The 15,315-nt window shown below is 47.4% G+C and overlaps 1 protein-coding gene across 2 annotated transcripts in view; it reads right to left on the bottom strand.

The window, feature by feature from the left end:
• The window catches only part of LOC106594199 (wolframin), a 78,694-nt gene extending 64,476 nt beyond the window's left edge, over positions 1-14,218 (bottom strand). The window contains exons 1-2 of one of the 2 annotated variants that reach the window (XM_045716323.1): positions 14,049-14,218; positions 4,124-4,627 (exon numbers count right to left, since the gene is read on the bottom strand). In XM_045716323.1, coding sequence (XP_045572279.1) covers positions 4,124-4,627; positions 14,049-14,052 — 508 coding nt within the window. In that variant the 5' untranslated portion in view covers positions 14,053-14,218. Of the gene's footprint in view, positions 1-4,114; positions 4,628-14,048 lie in introns of both variants that reach the window. The other variant, XM_045716322.1, reaches the window with a different exon arrangement.
• Positions 14,219-15,315: the final 1,097 nt, after the last annotated feature.

Raw genomic sequence — 15,315 nt, forward strand, 5'->3', positions numbered from 1 at the left:
CTTCCTCCTCTAGGCTGCATCTCAATAACCTCTAGTGGCTTCCTCCTCTCGGCTGCATCTCAATAACCTCTAGTGGCTTCCTCCTCTAGGCTGCATCTCAATAACCTCTAGTGGCTTCCTCCTCTAGGCTGCATCTCAATAACCTCTAGTGGCTTCCTCCTCTCGGCTGCATCTCAATAACCTCTAGTGGCTTCCTCCTCTCGGCTGCATCTCAATAACCTCTAGTGGCTTCCTCCTCTAGGCTGCATCTCAATAACCTCTAGTGGCTTCCTCCTCTCGGCTGCATCTCAATAACCTCTAGTGGCTTCCTCCTCTAGGCTGCATCTCAATAACCTCTAGTGGCTTCCTCCTCTAGGCTGCATCTCAATAACCTCTAGTGGCTTCCTCCTCTCGGCTGCATCTCAATAACCTCTAGTGGCTTCCTCCTCTCGACTGCATCTCAATAACCTCTAGTGGCTTCCTCCTCTAGGCTGCATCTCAATAACCTCTAGTGGCTTCCTCCTCTCGGCTGCATCTCAATAACCTCTAGTGGCTTCCTCCTCTAGGCTGCATCTCAATAACCTCTAGTGGCTTCCTCCTCTAGGCTGCATCTCAATAACCTCTAGTGGCTTCCTCCTCTAGGCTGCATCTCAATAACCTCTAGTGGCTTCCTCCTCTAGGCTGCATCTCAATAACCTCTAGTGGCTTCCTCCTCTAGGCTGCATCTCAATAACCTCTAGTGGCTTCCTCCTCTAGGCTGCATCTCAATAACCTCTAGTGGCTTCCTCCTCTAGGCTGCATCTCAATAACCTCTAGTGGCTTCCTCCTCTAGGCTGCATCTCAATAACCTCTAGTGGCTTCCTCCTCTAGGCTGCATCTCAATAACCTCTAGTGGCTTCCTCCTCTAGGCTGCATCTCAATAACCTCTAGTGGCTTCCTCCTCTAGGCTGCATCTCAATAACCTCTAGTGGCTTCCTCCTCTAGGCTGCATCTCAATAACCTCTAGTGGCTTCCTCCTCTAGGCTGCATCTCAATAACCTCTAGTGGCTTCCTCCTCTCGGCTGCATCTCAATAACCTCTAGTGGCTTCCTCCTCTCGGCTGCATCTCAATAACCTCTAGTGGCTTCCTCCTCTAGGCTGCATCTCAATAACCTCTAGTGGCTTCCTCCTCTCGGCTGCATCTCAATAACCTCTAGTGGCTTCCTCCTCTAGGCTGCATCTCAATAACCTCTAGTGGCTTCCTCCTCTAGGCTGCATCTCAATAACCTCTAGTGGCTTCCTCCTCTAGGCTGCATCTCAATAACCTCTAGTGGCTTCCTCCTCTAGGCTGCATCTCAATAACCTCTAGTGGCTTCCTCCTCTAGGCTGCATCTCAATAACCTCTAGTGGCTTCCTCCTCTAGGCTGCATCTCAATAACCTCTAGTGGCTTCCTCCTCTAGGCTGCATCTCAATAACCTCTAGTGGCTTCCTCCTCTCGGCTGCATCTCAATAACCTCTAGTGGCTTCCTCCTCTAGGCTGCATCTCAATAACCTCTAGTGGCTTCCTCCTCTAGGCTGCATCTCAATAACCTCTAGTGGCTTCCTCCTCTAGGCTGCATCTCAATAACCTCTAGTGGCTTCCTCCTCTAGGCTGCATCTCAATAACCTCTAGTGGCTTCCTCCTCTAGGCTGCATCTCAATAACCTCTAGTGGCTTCCTCCTCTAGGCTGCATCTCAATAACCTCTAGTGGCTTCCTCCTCTAGGCTGCATCTCAATAACCTCTAGTGGCTTCCTCCTCTAGGCTGCATCTCAATAACCTCTAGTGGCTTCCTCCTCTCGGCTGCATCTCAATAACCTCTAGTGGCTTCCTCCTCTAGGCTGCATCTCAATAACCTCTAGTGGCTTCCTCCTCTCGGCTGCATCTCAATAACCTCTAGTGGCTTCCTCCTCTCGGCTGCATCTCAATAACCTCTAGTGGCTTCCTCCTCTAGGCTGCATCTCAATAACCTCTAGTGGCTTCCTCCTCTAGGCTGCATCTCAATAACCTCTAGTGGCTTCCTCCTCTCGGCTGCATGTCAATAACCTCTAGTGGCTTCCTCCTCTCGACTGCATCTCAATAACCTCTAGTGGCTTCCTCCTCTAGGCTGCATCTCAATAACCTCTAGTGGCTTCCTCCTCTAGGCTGCATCTCAATAACCTCTAGTGGCTTCCTCCTCTAGGCTGCATCTCAATAACCTCTAGTGGCTTCCTCCTCTAGGCTGCATCTCAATAACCTCTAGTGGCTTCCTCCTCTAGGCTGCATCTCAATAACCTCTAGTGGCTTCCTCCTCTAGGCTGCATCTCAATAACCTCTAGTGGCTTCCTCCTCTAGGCTGCATCTCAATAACCTCTAGTGGCTTCCTCCTCTAGGCTGCATCTCAATAACCTCTAGTGGCTTCCTCCTCTCGACTGCATCTCAATAACCTCTAGTGGCTTCCTCCTCTAGGCTGCATCTCAATAACCTCTAGTGGCTTCCTCCTCTAGGCTGCATCTCAATAACCTCTAGTGGCTTCCTCCTCTAGGCTGCATCTCAATAACCTCTAGTGGCTTCCTCCTCTAGGCTGCATCTCAATAACCTCTAGTGGCTTCCTCCTCTAGGCTGCATCTCAATAACCTCTAGTGGCTTCCTCCTCTCGGCTGTATCTCAATAACTTCTACCTTTCAAATGTCAGATTTGAGTAATTTAGCTGACGCTGTAATCCAGAGCGATTTACAGGAGCAATTAGGGTTAAGTGCCTTGCTCAACGGCACATCGGCCAGTTTTTCACCTAGTCGGCTCAGGGGGTTTGAACCGGCAACCTTTTGGTTACGGGCCTAACACTCTTAACCGCTAAGCTTCCTCCCCTCAGCTGTATCTCAATACCTATGGTGACTTCCTCCCTGACTACCAGCTACCTAGCTACCTGTGACCAATAATTTCCAATGGAAGGATGAGACACTAGGAGACACACAGCGACTTAACGGCCGAGTTGACATTTTTGTAAATATCAGCGAGGCAACAGCCAATCAGGGCAGAGGACAGCTCTCACTTTGACATAAAGGCCAAAGACCAAACTCCCATCATGCATGCTGTTTGGAAGATAGACCCACGATGGATGATGTCAGAGACTTGGTAGCTAGCTTCATGGCCAAGTCTGAACGGCAGAATACTACCTTCCTCCCCTCTCTGTCTGTCTCTCTCTCTCTCCCTCCTTCCTACCTTCCTTCCTCCCCTCTGTCTGTCTCTCTCTCTCTCTCTCACTCTCACTCTCTCTCTCCCTCTCCCTCTGCCTGTCTCTCTCTCTCTCTCACTCTCTCTCTCTCTCTCCCTCCCTTCCTTCCTCCCCCCTCTGCCTGTCTCTCTCTCTCTCTCTCTCCCTCCCTTCCTTCCTCCCCCCTCTGCCTGTCTCTCTCTCTCTCTCTCTCTCACTTTCTCCCTTCCTTCCTTCCTCCCCCCTCTGCCTGTCTCTCTCTCTCTCTCTCTCTCTCTCTCTCTCTCCCTCCTTCCTACCTTCCTTCCTCCCCCCTCTGTCTGTCTCTCTCTCTCCCTCCTTCCTACCTTCCTTCCTCCCCCTCTGCCTGTCTCTCGCTCTATCTCCCTCCTTCCTACCTTCCTTCCTCCCCCCTGTCTGTCTCTCTCTCTCTCCCTCCTTTCTACCTTCCTTCCTCCCCCCCTCTGTCTGTCTCTCTCTCTCCCTCCTTTCTACCTTCCTTCCTCCCCCCTCTGTCTGTCTCTCTCTCCCTCCTTCCTACCTTCCTTCCTCCCCCTCTGTCTGTCTCTCTCTCTCTCCCTCCTTCCTACCTTCCTTCCTCCCCCCCTCTGTCTGTCTCTCTCTCTCTCTCCCTCCTTTCTACCTTCCTTCCTCCCCCTCTGTCTGTCTCTCTCTCCCTCCTTCCTACCTTCCTTCCTCCCCCTCTGTCTCTCTCTCTCTCTCCCTCCTTCCTACCTTCCTTCCTCCCCCCTCTGTCTGTCTCTCTCTCTCCCTCCTTCCTACCTTCCTTCCTCCCCCCTCTGTCTGTCTCTTTCTCTCTCTCCCTCCTTCCTCCCCCTCTGTCTGTCTCTCTCTCTCTCCCTCCTTCCTACCTTCCTTCCTCCCCCCCTCTGCCTGTCTCTCTCTCTCTCCCTCCTTCCTTACCTTCCTCACCCGCTTCAGCCTCCTCCAGCTCAGCTTTCTTCAGTCTTTCCTGCATCACCACACGTTTAGCCAGATCCGCAAAGCCCCGACGTCGGGGGGCTGGAGAGGACGAGGGGGCTAGAGAGGTGGAGGGGGCCGCAGAGCCCCAACGGCGGGGGGCAGGAGAGGTGGATGGGGTAGAGGTAGAGGGAGATGGGGTGGAGGTGGCGGCAGTGGGTGAATGAAAGGATGATTTTGGGGTGATGGGGAGAGGAGAAGAAGGAGAGGAAGTGGATGAAGGGACGGAGTGAGGAGGAGAGGAAGTGGGGGGAGGAGGTGAACGAGAGACTGACGATGGGATGAATTTGGGGGAGTCTGAGGGAGTCGAGGTGAGGGAGGGTTGGGAGGCAGGGGGGAGGGGGTTAGGGGAGGGAGGTGAGGCAGTGTCCAGGGTAGAGGGAGACCCCTGTGGGATGAGGGGGGTGGAAGGGGGGAGGGGTGAGGGAGGAGTGGGGAGATCCACGTCCATCTCACCTGTAACAACACAAGAGAAGATAAGATGTTAAAATGATGTTGTAATCATTACAGGACATGGACAGATGATGTTGTAGTCATTACAGGACATGGACAGATGTTGTTGTAGTCATTACAGGACATGGACAGATGATGTTGTAATCATTACAGGACATGGACAGATGATGTTGTAGTCATTACAGGACATGGACAGATGATGTTGTAGTCATTACAGGACATGGACAGATGAGGTTGTAATCATTACAGGACATGGACAGATTATGTTGTAGTCATTACAGGACATGGACAGATGATGTTGTAATCATTACAGGACATGGACAGATGTTGTTGTAGTCATTACAGGACATGGACAGATGATGTTGTAGTCATTACAGGACATGGACAGATGATGTTGTAATCATTACAGGACATGGACAGATGATGTTGTAGTCATTACAGGACATGGACAGATGAGGTTGTAATCATTACAGGACATGGACAGATTATGTTGTAGTCATTACAGGACATGGACAGATGATATTGTAATCATTACAGGACATGGACAGATGTTGTTGTAGTCATTACAGGATACTGGCAGATGTTGTTGTAGTCATTACAGGACATGGACAGATGATGTTGTAATCATTACAGGACATGGACATATGTTGCTGTAGTCATTACAGGATATGGACAGATGTTGTTGTAGTCATTACAGGACATGGACAGATGATGTTGTAATCATTACAGGACATGGACAGATGTTGTTGTAGTCATTACAGGACATGGACAGATGTTGTTGTAGTCATTACAGGACATGGACAGATGTTGTTGTAGTCATTACAGGACATGGACAGATGTTGTTGTAGTCATTACAGGACATGGACAGATGTTGTTGTAGTCATTACAGGACATGGACAGATGATGTTGTAGTCATTACAGGACATGGACAGATAATGTTGTAGTCATTACAGGACATGGACAGATGATGTTGTAATCATTACAGGACATGGACAGATGATGTTGTAGTCATTACAGGACATGGACAGATGATGTTGTAATCATTACAGGACATGGACAGATGTTGTTGTAGTCATTACAGGATACTGACAGATGTTGTTGTAGTCATTACAGGACATGGACAGATGATGTTGTAATCATTACAGGACATGGACAGATGTTGTTGTAGTCATTACAGGATATGGACAGATGTTGTTGTAGTCATTACAGGACATGGACAGATGATGTTGTAATCATTACAGGACATGGACAGATGTTGTTGTAGTCATTACAGGACATGGACAGATGTTGTTGTAGTCATTACAGGACATGGACATATGATGTTGTAATCATTACAGGACATGGACAGATGATGTTGTAGTCATTACAGGACATGGACAGATGATGTTGTAATCATTACAGGACATGGACAGATGTTGTTGTAGTCATTACAGGATATGGACAGATGCTGTTGTAGTCATTACAGGACATGGACAGATGATGTTGTAGTCATTACAGGACATGGACAGATGATGTTGTAGTCATTACAGGACATGGACAGATGATGTTGTAGTCATTACAGGACATGGACAGATGATGTTGTAGTCATTACAGGATATGGACAGATGTTGTTGTAGTCATTACAGGATATGGACAGATTATGTTGTAATCATTACAGGACATGGACAGATGATGTTGTAGTCATTACAGGATATGGACAGATGTTGTTGTAGTCATTACAGGATATGGACAGATGCTGTTGTAATCATTACAGGACACGGAAAGGAAAGTAAAGTTCAAAATCTTCCTGCTGTGCTACAGATGCCGTATCTTAATTTGATCATCCTGTTGTTGCAGGACTTGTTCTGCATAGCAATGCAAACATGTAGTGTATTCAAGGTTTAAAAACACTTCTAAAGTTTGTAATTTCCACTTAAAATTCAGGGGAGGGTTTGGCCGGAGGGCTTTCCTTGGCTCATCGCGCTCTAGCGAATCCTTGTGGCGGGCCGGGGCCTACAAGCTGACTTCAGTGGTCAGTCCAACAGTGTATCCACAGACACATTGGTGCGGCTGGCTTCCGGGTTAAGCGAGCAGTGTGGCTTGGCGGGTCATATTTTGTCTTGAACTTTGCGTCTCCCGAGGCCGTTGGGGAGTTGCAGCGATGAAACACGATCGTTACTAAAAAATACAAATATAAAAATGCCCATTAATTATAATCCACATAACAATTCACATCTTCCTGTTGCTGCAGGAATATTTGCCTGCTGTGTGAAACTGGCTCAAATGAAGATACGGCATCTGTATAATGCATTCATCATTCTAATGCAGCAACTCTTTCAGCCTACATGAGGTAGATCTGATATCGTCAAGTAGAATATGGAAGGATGGGAATTTACCTTTGGCAACATCGTAAACACATCATGAGAGACAACGTGATGATAACAAGCGTTGATTCTGCATGACCTAACAATGGCTGCCCACTGGAATGCTCGAGGACCTGTCGACTGTTAGCTTCTCATACAGCTAGTAGACCTGTCGACTGTTAGTCTCTCATACAGCTAGTAGACCTGTCGACTGCTAGCTTCTCATACAGCTAGTAGACCTGTCGACTGTTAGTCTCTCATACAGCTAGTAGACCGGTCGACTGTTAGCTTATCATACAGCTAGTAGACCTGTCGACTGTTAGTTTCTCATACAGCTAGTAGACTTGTCGACTGTTCGCTTCTCATACAGCTAGTAGACCTGTCGACTGTTAGCTTCTCATACAGCTAGTAGACCTGTCGACAGTTAGCTTCTCATACAGCTAGTAGACCTGTCGACTGTTAGTCTCTCATACAGCTAGTAGACCTGTCGACTGTTAGTCTCTCATACAGCTAGTAGACCTGTCGACTGTTAGCTTCTCATACAGCTAGTAGACCTGTCGACTGTTAGCTTCTCATACAGCTAGTAGACCTGTCGACTGTTAGTCTCTCATACAGCTAGTAGACCTGTCGACTGTTAGTCTCTCATACAGCTAGTAGACCTGTCGACTGTTAGTCTCTCATACAGCTAGTAGACCTGTCGACTGTTAGTCTCTCATACAGCTAGTAGACCTGTCGACTGTTAGTCTCTCATACAGCTAGTAGACCTGTCGAATGTTAGTTTCTCATACAGCTAGTAGACCTGTCGACTGTTAGCTTCTCATACAGCTAGTAGACCTGTCGACTGTTAGCTTCTCATACAGCCAGTAGACCTGTCGACTGTTAGCTTCTCATACAGCTAGTAGACCTGTCGACTGTTAGTCTCTCATACAGCTAGTAGACCTGTCGACTGTTAGTTTATCATACAGCTAGTAGACCTGTCGACTGTTAGCTTCTCAAACGGCTAGTAGACCTGTCGACTGTTAGTTTATCATACAGCTAGTAGACCTCTCGACTGTTAGCTTCTCATACAGCTAGTAGACCTGTCGACAATTAGTCTCTCATACAGCTAGTAGACCTGTCGACTGTTAGTCTCTCATACAGCTAGTAGACCTGTCGACTGTTAGTCTCTCATACAGCTAGTAGACATGTCGACTGTTAGTTTCTCATACAGCTAGTAGACCTGTCGACTGTTAGCTTCTCATACAGCTAGTAGACCTGTCGACTGTTAGCTTCTCATACAGCTAGTAGACCTGTCGACAGTTAGCTTCTCATACAGCTAGTAGACCTGTCGACAGTTAGTCTCTCATACAGCTAGTAGACCTGTCGACTGTTAGTCTCTCATACAGCTAGTAGACCTGTCGACTGTTAGTCTCTCATACAGCTAGTAGACCTGTCGACTGTTAGCTTCTCATACAGCTAGTAGACCTGTCGACTGTTAGTCTGTCATACAGCTAGTAGACCTGTCGACTGTTAGCTTCTCATACAGCTAGTAGACCTGTCGACTGTTAGTCTCTCATACAGCTAGTAGACCTGTCGACTGTTAGTTTATCATACAGCTAGTAGACCTGTCGACTGTTAGTCTCACATACAGCTAGTAGACCTGTCGACTGTTAGCTTCTCATACAGCTAGTAGACCTGTCGACTGTTAGTCTCTCAAACAGCTAGTAGACCTGTCGACTGTTAGCTTCTCATACAGCTAGTAGACCTGTCGACTGTTAGTCTCTCATACAGCAGATAGACCTGTCGACTGTTAGCTTCTCATACAGCTAGTAGACCTGTCGACTGTTAGCTTCTCATACAGCTAGTAGACCTGTCGACTGTTAGCTTCTCATACAGCTAGTAGACCTGTCGACTGTTAGCTTCTCATACAGCTAGTAGACCTGTCGACTGTTAGTCTCTCATACAGCTAGTAGACCTGTCGACTGTTAGTCTCTCATACAGCTAGTAGACCTGTCGACTGTTAGTCTCTCATACAGCTAGTAGACCTGTCGACTGTTAGTCTCTCATACAGCTAGTAGACCTGTCGAATGTTAGTTTCTCATACAGCTAGTAGACCTGTCGACTGTTAGCTTCTCATACAGCTAGTAGACCTGTCGACTGTTAGCTTCTCATACAGCTAGTAGACCTGTCGACTGTTAGTCTCTCATACAGCTAGTAGACCTGTCGACTGTTAGCTTCTCATACAGCTAGTAGACCTGTCGACTGTTAGCTTCTCATACAGCTAGTAGACCTGTCGACTGTTAGAATCTCATACAGCTAGTAGACCTGTCAACTGTTAGCTTCTCATACAGCTAGTAGACCTGTCGACTGTTAGTCTCTCAAACAGCTATGTTTTTAGGGACCGCTTTTTATTGTTTTGTTTAATCAAAGAGTTAAAACAAACTATAGGCTACACAAGTAACATTCTAGCAATCGGATTAGGCTACAGCTGCTGCCGCAAACAATGAATAGGCTAACTCACCTGCCTGCGCAGGACATCGGGGATTTCCTATGGCTCTTCTGACATTCAAGTACTCCAGTCACCAAGTACTCCCAACTCTACTAAAGACAACAGTAGTAACGTTCCATTAACTCGTCCTGTGATGTTGTTGTTGTAGACATTTACTAAGTTGGCATAGAAACTAGATGCGACAATTTCCTGCCACAGTGTGTTTCCATTGAACTATCTTGTGTCGATAAAAACAGCTGGACGTGTTGACGTACAGCATTTATAGAGATACGGCCTCTGCAGAAGTCAGGGCATTAATACTCCTTATGTTGAGCAGAGCTGTTGAGCAGAGCTGTTGAGCAGAGCTGTTGCTGTTGAGCAGAGCTGTTGCTGTTGAGCAGAGCTGTTGAGCAGAGCTGTTGCTGTTGAGCAGAGCTGTTGAGCAGAGCTGTTGCTGTTGAGCAGAGCTGTTGAGCAGAGCTGTTGCTGTTGAGCAGAGCTGTTGAGCAGAGCTGTTGCTGTTGAGCAGAGCTGTTGAGCAGAGCTGTTGAACAGAGCTGTTGAGCAGAGCTGTTGAACAGAGCTGTTGAGTGAGCTGTTGAGCAGAGCCGTTGTGAAGGAAGTTGTCAAGGAAACGAGTTTGTGTTTATAAAGGACCTCCCGCCCTCACCTACTGTCAACTAATCATTTCAATGTGGAGCTAACTGAAGCTGGCTAACTGAAGCTGGCTAGCTTTATTAAACCCTGAGTAGATCTAGCTGGCTAACTGAAGCTGGCTAGCTTTATTAAACCATGAGTAGATCTGGCTGGCTAACTGAAGCTGGCTAACTGAAGCTGGTTAACTGAAGCTGGCTAGCTTTATAAACCCCTGAGTAGATCTAGCTGGCTAACTGAAGCTGGCTAACTGAAGCTGGTTAACTGAAGCGGGCTAACTGAAGCTGGCTAGCTTTATTAAACCCTGTGTAGACCTAGCTGGCTAACTGAAACTGACTAACTGAAGCTGTCTTACTGAAGCTGGCTCGCTTTATTAAACCCTGAGTAGATCTAGCTGGTTAACTGAAGCTGGCTACCTGAAGCTGGCTAGCTTGATAAAACCCTGAGTAGATCTAGATGGATAACTGAAGCTGGCTAACTGAAGCTGGCTAGCTTGATAAAACCCTGACTAGATCTAGCTGGCTAGTATATCCTACAGGGGGTTTCTAACCTCTACTAGGGGACCCTCCTTTATTTGAACTGATCCAGAAATAGCACACCTGATTCAACAAGTCCACCAATTATCAAGCCCTTGACTAGATGGATATTGAGCTGGTTCAGGACTATTAAAAAGCATGAACTGGTGCTCGCCCCAACAATGTTAGTGGAGGGGATGGCTAACGGAGAGTAAACTGTCTATAAAAGACAGAGAGAAAGTCCCATTCCCAAATGAATAGGTAAACCTGACAATGTCTTGGTCTAGTTCAGGGCTACAACTACATGGTGTCCAGGAGAGGTTTGAGAACCACGGTCTTAGATATCTGATCATCTAACAAAGTCTCTTATGTCATCTTCAAACACTGGGAACTCTGCACCAATAACAGGAAGGAAGCTAGGCCCTACATTTACCACCCCGCACCCAACCCACCCTGGGCCAGTGGACTGTCGTGACGTTGTATTAGTTAATGTGACGACTGTTGCTCATCGAATTATTAACTGTTTATAATTGCGTGATTAAATGAATCAAGCAATGAATCAAGCAATTATTAACTCATTAACCTGGAGCACCATGGGAAAATTAGTTTTATTGAGTTTCTATTTCCCAAATTAACTCAAAGAATATCAGAATATCGATTTTACAACAGTCGCTAATTAATCAATTTCCTCTACAGTCTCATTCTGAACGTCGCATTATCTGGGAATCTGCACGGACCCGGGTCCCACCAATGAGTTTACCACACCAATCTTAGTTGATTATTTATTTACTAGCAAGCTAAAATGATGATAAAAGATACACAAAACACAGTCTAGGCTATTGATTAGGACTTAGTATAACAGGCCAACACACTATGGCGCGTGTTACCCAAAATGGGGATTTAAAAGAGAGAGAATAAGAGAAAGCACATGAGAGACATATACATTTGGGTGCCTTTGTCAGCTATGCTTATTTTAACCCCTAGCCTTGCCCTGAACTGCCACTCTTATGGGTCAGAATATAATGATGTAATTACGTGTTGGAGGTCTCAGATGGGAAGCTCCGTGTGGGTCGTTTAGGCTTCTCAATGACGCTCTTCTCCGGCGCAACTCTCTGGTTGTCCTCACGATGTCAGTGTCCTTTTTGGCTTAGTGGTCTGATTTCTCCCCCTTGATCTGAAAGGGGTCTTCTGAGGACAGACAGCTCTGTAGCTCAGAGCTCACAGCGTAGGAATGAAACAGCGTAGATACCACGATTCGATGAAGAGTGGAGGCTAGGTGGTTCGGCTTGAATTCACCCACTTAGACACAGCTACTCATCCGTAGCTTGGGTAGAAAAAGATTTCTTTGTCTTCAACCTTGTGTTGCGTTTTGGGGTTCGTTGACTTTGTTAGACCTTGGCTGCAGCCTGGGGTCACTTTAGTCTATCTGTTCATTCTTCACTCTCCTGTCTTATACCTTCGGGTCAGAAGTGGGCGTAACCGCCTTTAGGGCAATTCTCTGGGCGTACCAAGTTAAGAGACAAGGCCTAGATTTGACTCAATTCCAATTTTAGACAACTAACTTCACATTTCATCTTCACCAAAACATTCTCTTTGATTTGGACATTTTCCACACAATGTACAATGTATAAACATCAGGCATATACTGGGAAAACTCTTAAAGGTACAATTTTTCATAATAACGTAATTTGTTAACCTTTAATAACAAAACAAAAATTGCATACATTTTCATATTCCATCTATCGTCATGACCACCATTGTGGCTGACAGAAACCATTGTTCCAAAGTCCCTTTATTGCATGTTTAATGTTCTGAGAAAAGTTCTCCATTGTGAGGACAAAGGAATTTTGTCTTTGGCCTAAGATTTATCATGGGCGTGAGGGGTCATAAAACCCCCACATCTTCAGACCCCTAGATCTCTCCTCCTCTGTTGGGGGTGAGAGATAATCTGTAGGTTTGTGGTCTCCTGTAACCTGACCTGATCAGGACAGTCATGACAGGACTAACCCACCCTGGGCCAGTGGACCAACCCACCCTGGGCCAGTGGACCAACCCACCCTGGGCCAGTGGACCAACCCAACCTGGGCCAGTGGATCAACCCACCCTGGGCCAGTGGACCAACCCACCCTGGGCCAGTGGATCAACCCACCCTGGTCCAGTGGACCAACCCACCCTGGGCCAGTGGACCAACTCACCCTAGGCCAGTGGACCAACCCACCCTGGACCAGTGGACCAACCCACCCTGGGCCAGTGGACTAACCCACCCTGGGCCAGTGGACCAACCCACCCTGGGCCAGTGGACCAACCCACCCTGGGCCAGTGGACCAACCCACCCTGGGCCAGTGGACTAACCCACCCTGGGCCAGTGGACCAACCCACCCTGGACCAGTGGACCAACCCACCCTGGGCCAGAGGACTAACCCACCCTGGGCCAGTGGACCAACCCACCCTGGGCCAGTGGACTAACCCTACCCACCCTGGGCCAGTGGACCAACCCACCCTGGGCCAGTGGACCAACCTACCCTGGGCCAGTGGACCAGTGGACTAACTCACCCTGGGCCAGTGGACCAACCCACCCTGGGCCAGTGGACTAACCCACCCTGGGCCAGTGGACCAACCCACCCTGGGCTAGTGGACTAACCCACCCTGGGCCAGTGGACCAGTGGACTAACCCACCCTGGGCCAGTGGGCCAACCCACCCTGGGCCAGTGGACAAGTGGACCCCCACACCCTGGGCCAGTGGACCAACCCACCCTGGGCCAGTGGGCCAACCTACCCCCTACCCTACCCTGGGCCAGTGGACCAACCCACCCTGGGCCAGAGGACCAACCTACCCTACTCACCCTGGGCCAGTGGACCAACCCACCTGGGCCAGTGTGGACCAACCCACCCTGGGCCAGTGGGCCAACCCACCCTGGGCCAATGGACCAACCCCCCCCCTCCCTATCCTTGCCTAAAATATGACCCCCTCCCTGTGAGAGAAGGAGCTGCAGTGACACACAGACAGGCCCCCAAACTGTCCCCAGTTTAGAATATGTTAACTTTGAGGTTTTAAAAATAAACCGTTACGAAATAAATGATCTAATTGTCAAAACAGCTGCTCTACAAATACGGGACTGACACAGAATAACATATCCTATACACAACTATTCAATAGAAAGCAATAGGCTATCGCAATGGAAAACGCTCCATACAGCCGGACTAAAACAAAACGTTTAGGCTACTTCGAATGTGTAATTGGAATTATTTTTGAAGTAGACTACATGTGTTTTTAGATTGGTAGCCTACCGCAAACATACGAAAATGAAACGCCTGCTGCGTTGTTACAACCTGCCTTAACTTCTGTCAATCTGGAATAGCGCAACGCGCGTCCGGTCAATCTTGTCAGCCCATGCCACCTAAATTAAGCTTTTTCAAACAAGTAGCCTAAAGGAAAAGTGACTTACTCATGGTCCGAACGAACAGTTTTACTCAAGACATAAAATGAAGTAGACTTCTTCTCAGGTCAAAAGTTTGGATAGAAGTCTTCGCAGCGGATCCATGTCACTCTCGACAGCCTACGTCGCGAAAGAAGAGACGGGAGCTCCGACAGTTGAGTCTTGACGTGCTTTCATTGGCCAAGGTGCATAAAGATAGCGCCCTCATGTACTTACCACAAATCAGGGCCGGTATAATGTAGGGGCTTACCGGGGTGGAAGCCCCTGGGCCCCCAAGGCCTGTGGTATGCCCCAAAAGGCAGCAAAAATAAAAATGAAATATATACAGTATATATTATGTATGTAGCATATGTACACTACCGGTCAAAAGTTTTAGAACACCTACTCATTCAAGGGTTTTTCTTTATTTTTACTATTTTCTACATTGTAGAATAATGGTGAACACATCAAAACTATTAAATAACACATATCAAATCAAATGTATTTATAAAGCCCTTCTTACATCAGTCGATATCTCAAAGTGCTGTACAGAAACCCAGCCTAAAACCCCAAACAGCAAGTAATGCAGGTGTAGAAGCACGGTGGCTAGGAAAAACTCCCTAGAAAGGCCAAAACCTAGGAAGAAACCTAGAGAGGAACCAGGCTATGAGGGGTGGCCAGTCCTCTTCTGGCTGTGCCAGGTGGAGATTATAACAGAACATGGCCAAGATTTTCAAATGTTCATAGATGACCAGCAGGGTCAAATAATAAAAAACTGGAGCAGCAGCACGGCCAGGTGGACTGGGGACAGCAAGGACTCCTCAGACCAGGTAGTCCTGAGGCATGGTCCTAGGGCTCAGGTCATCCGAGAGAGACAGAGAAAAAAAAAGAAAGAAAGAATTAGAGAGAGCATATTTAAATTCACACAAGGCACGGATAAGACAGGAGAAATACTCCAGATATAACAGACTGACCCTAGCCCCCCGACACATAAACTACTGCAGCATAGATACTGGAGGCTGAGACAGGAGGGGTCAGGAGACACCCATCTGAAGATACCCCAGGACAGGGCCAAACAGGAAGGATATGGAATCATGTAGTAACCAAAAAAGTATTAACCTGTTTAGGATAGGGGGCAGTATTGACACGGCTGGATAAAAAACATACCCGATTTAATCTGGTTACCACTCCTACCCAGTAACTAGAATATGCATATACTTATTACATATGGATAGAAAACACCCTAAATTTTCTAAAACTGTTTGAATGGTGTCTGTGAGTATAACAGAACTCAAAT

Source organism: Salmo salar, chromosome ssa04 (assembly GCF_905237065.1).
Source record: "Salmo salar chromosome ssa04, Ssal_v3.1, whole genome shotgun sequence".
NCBI lineage: Eukaryota > Metazoa > Chordata > Actinopteri > Salmoniformes > Salmonidae > Salmo > Salmo salar.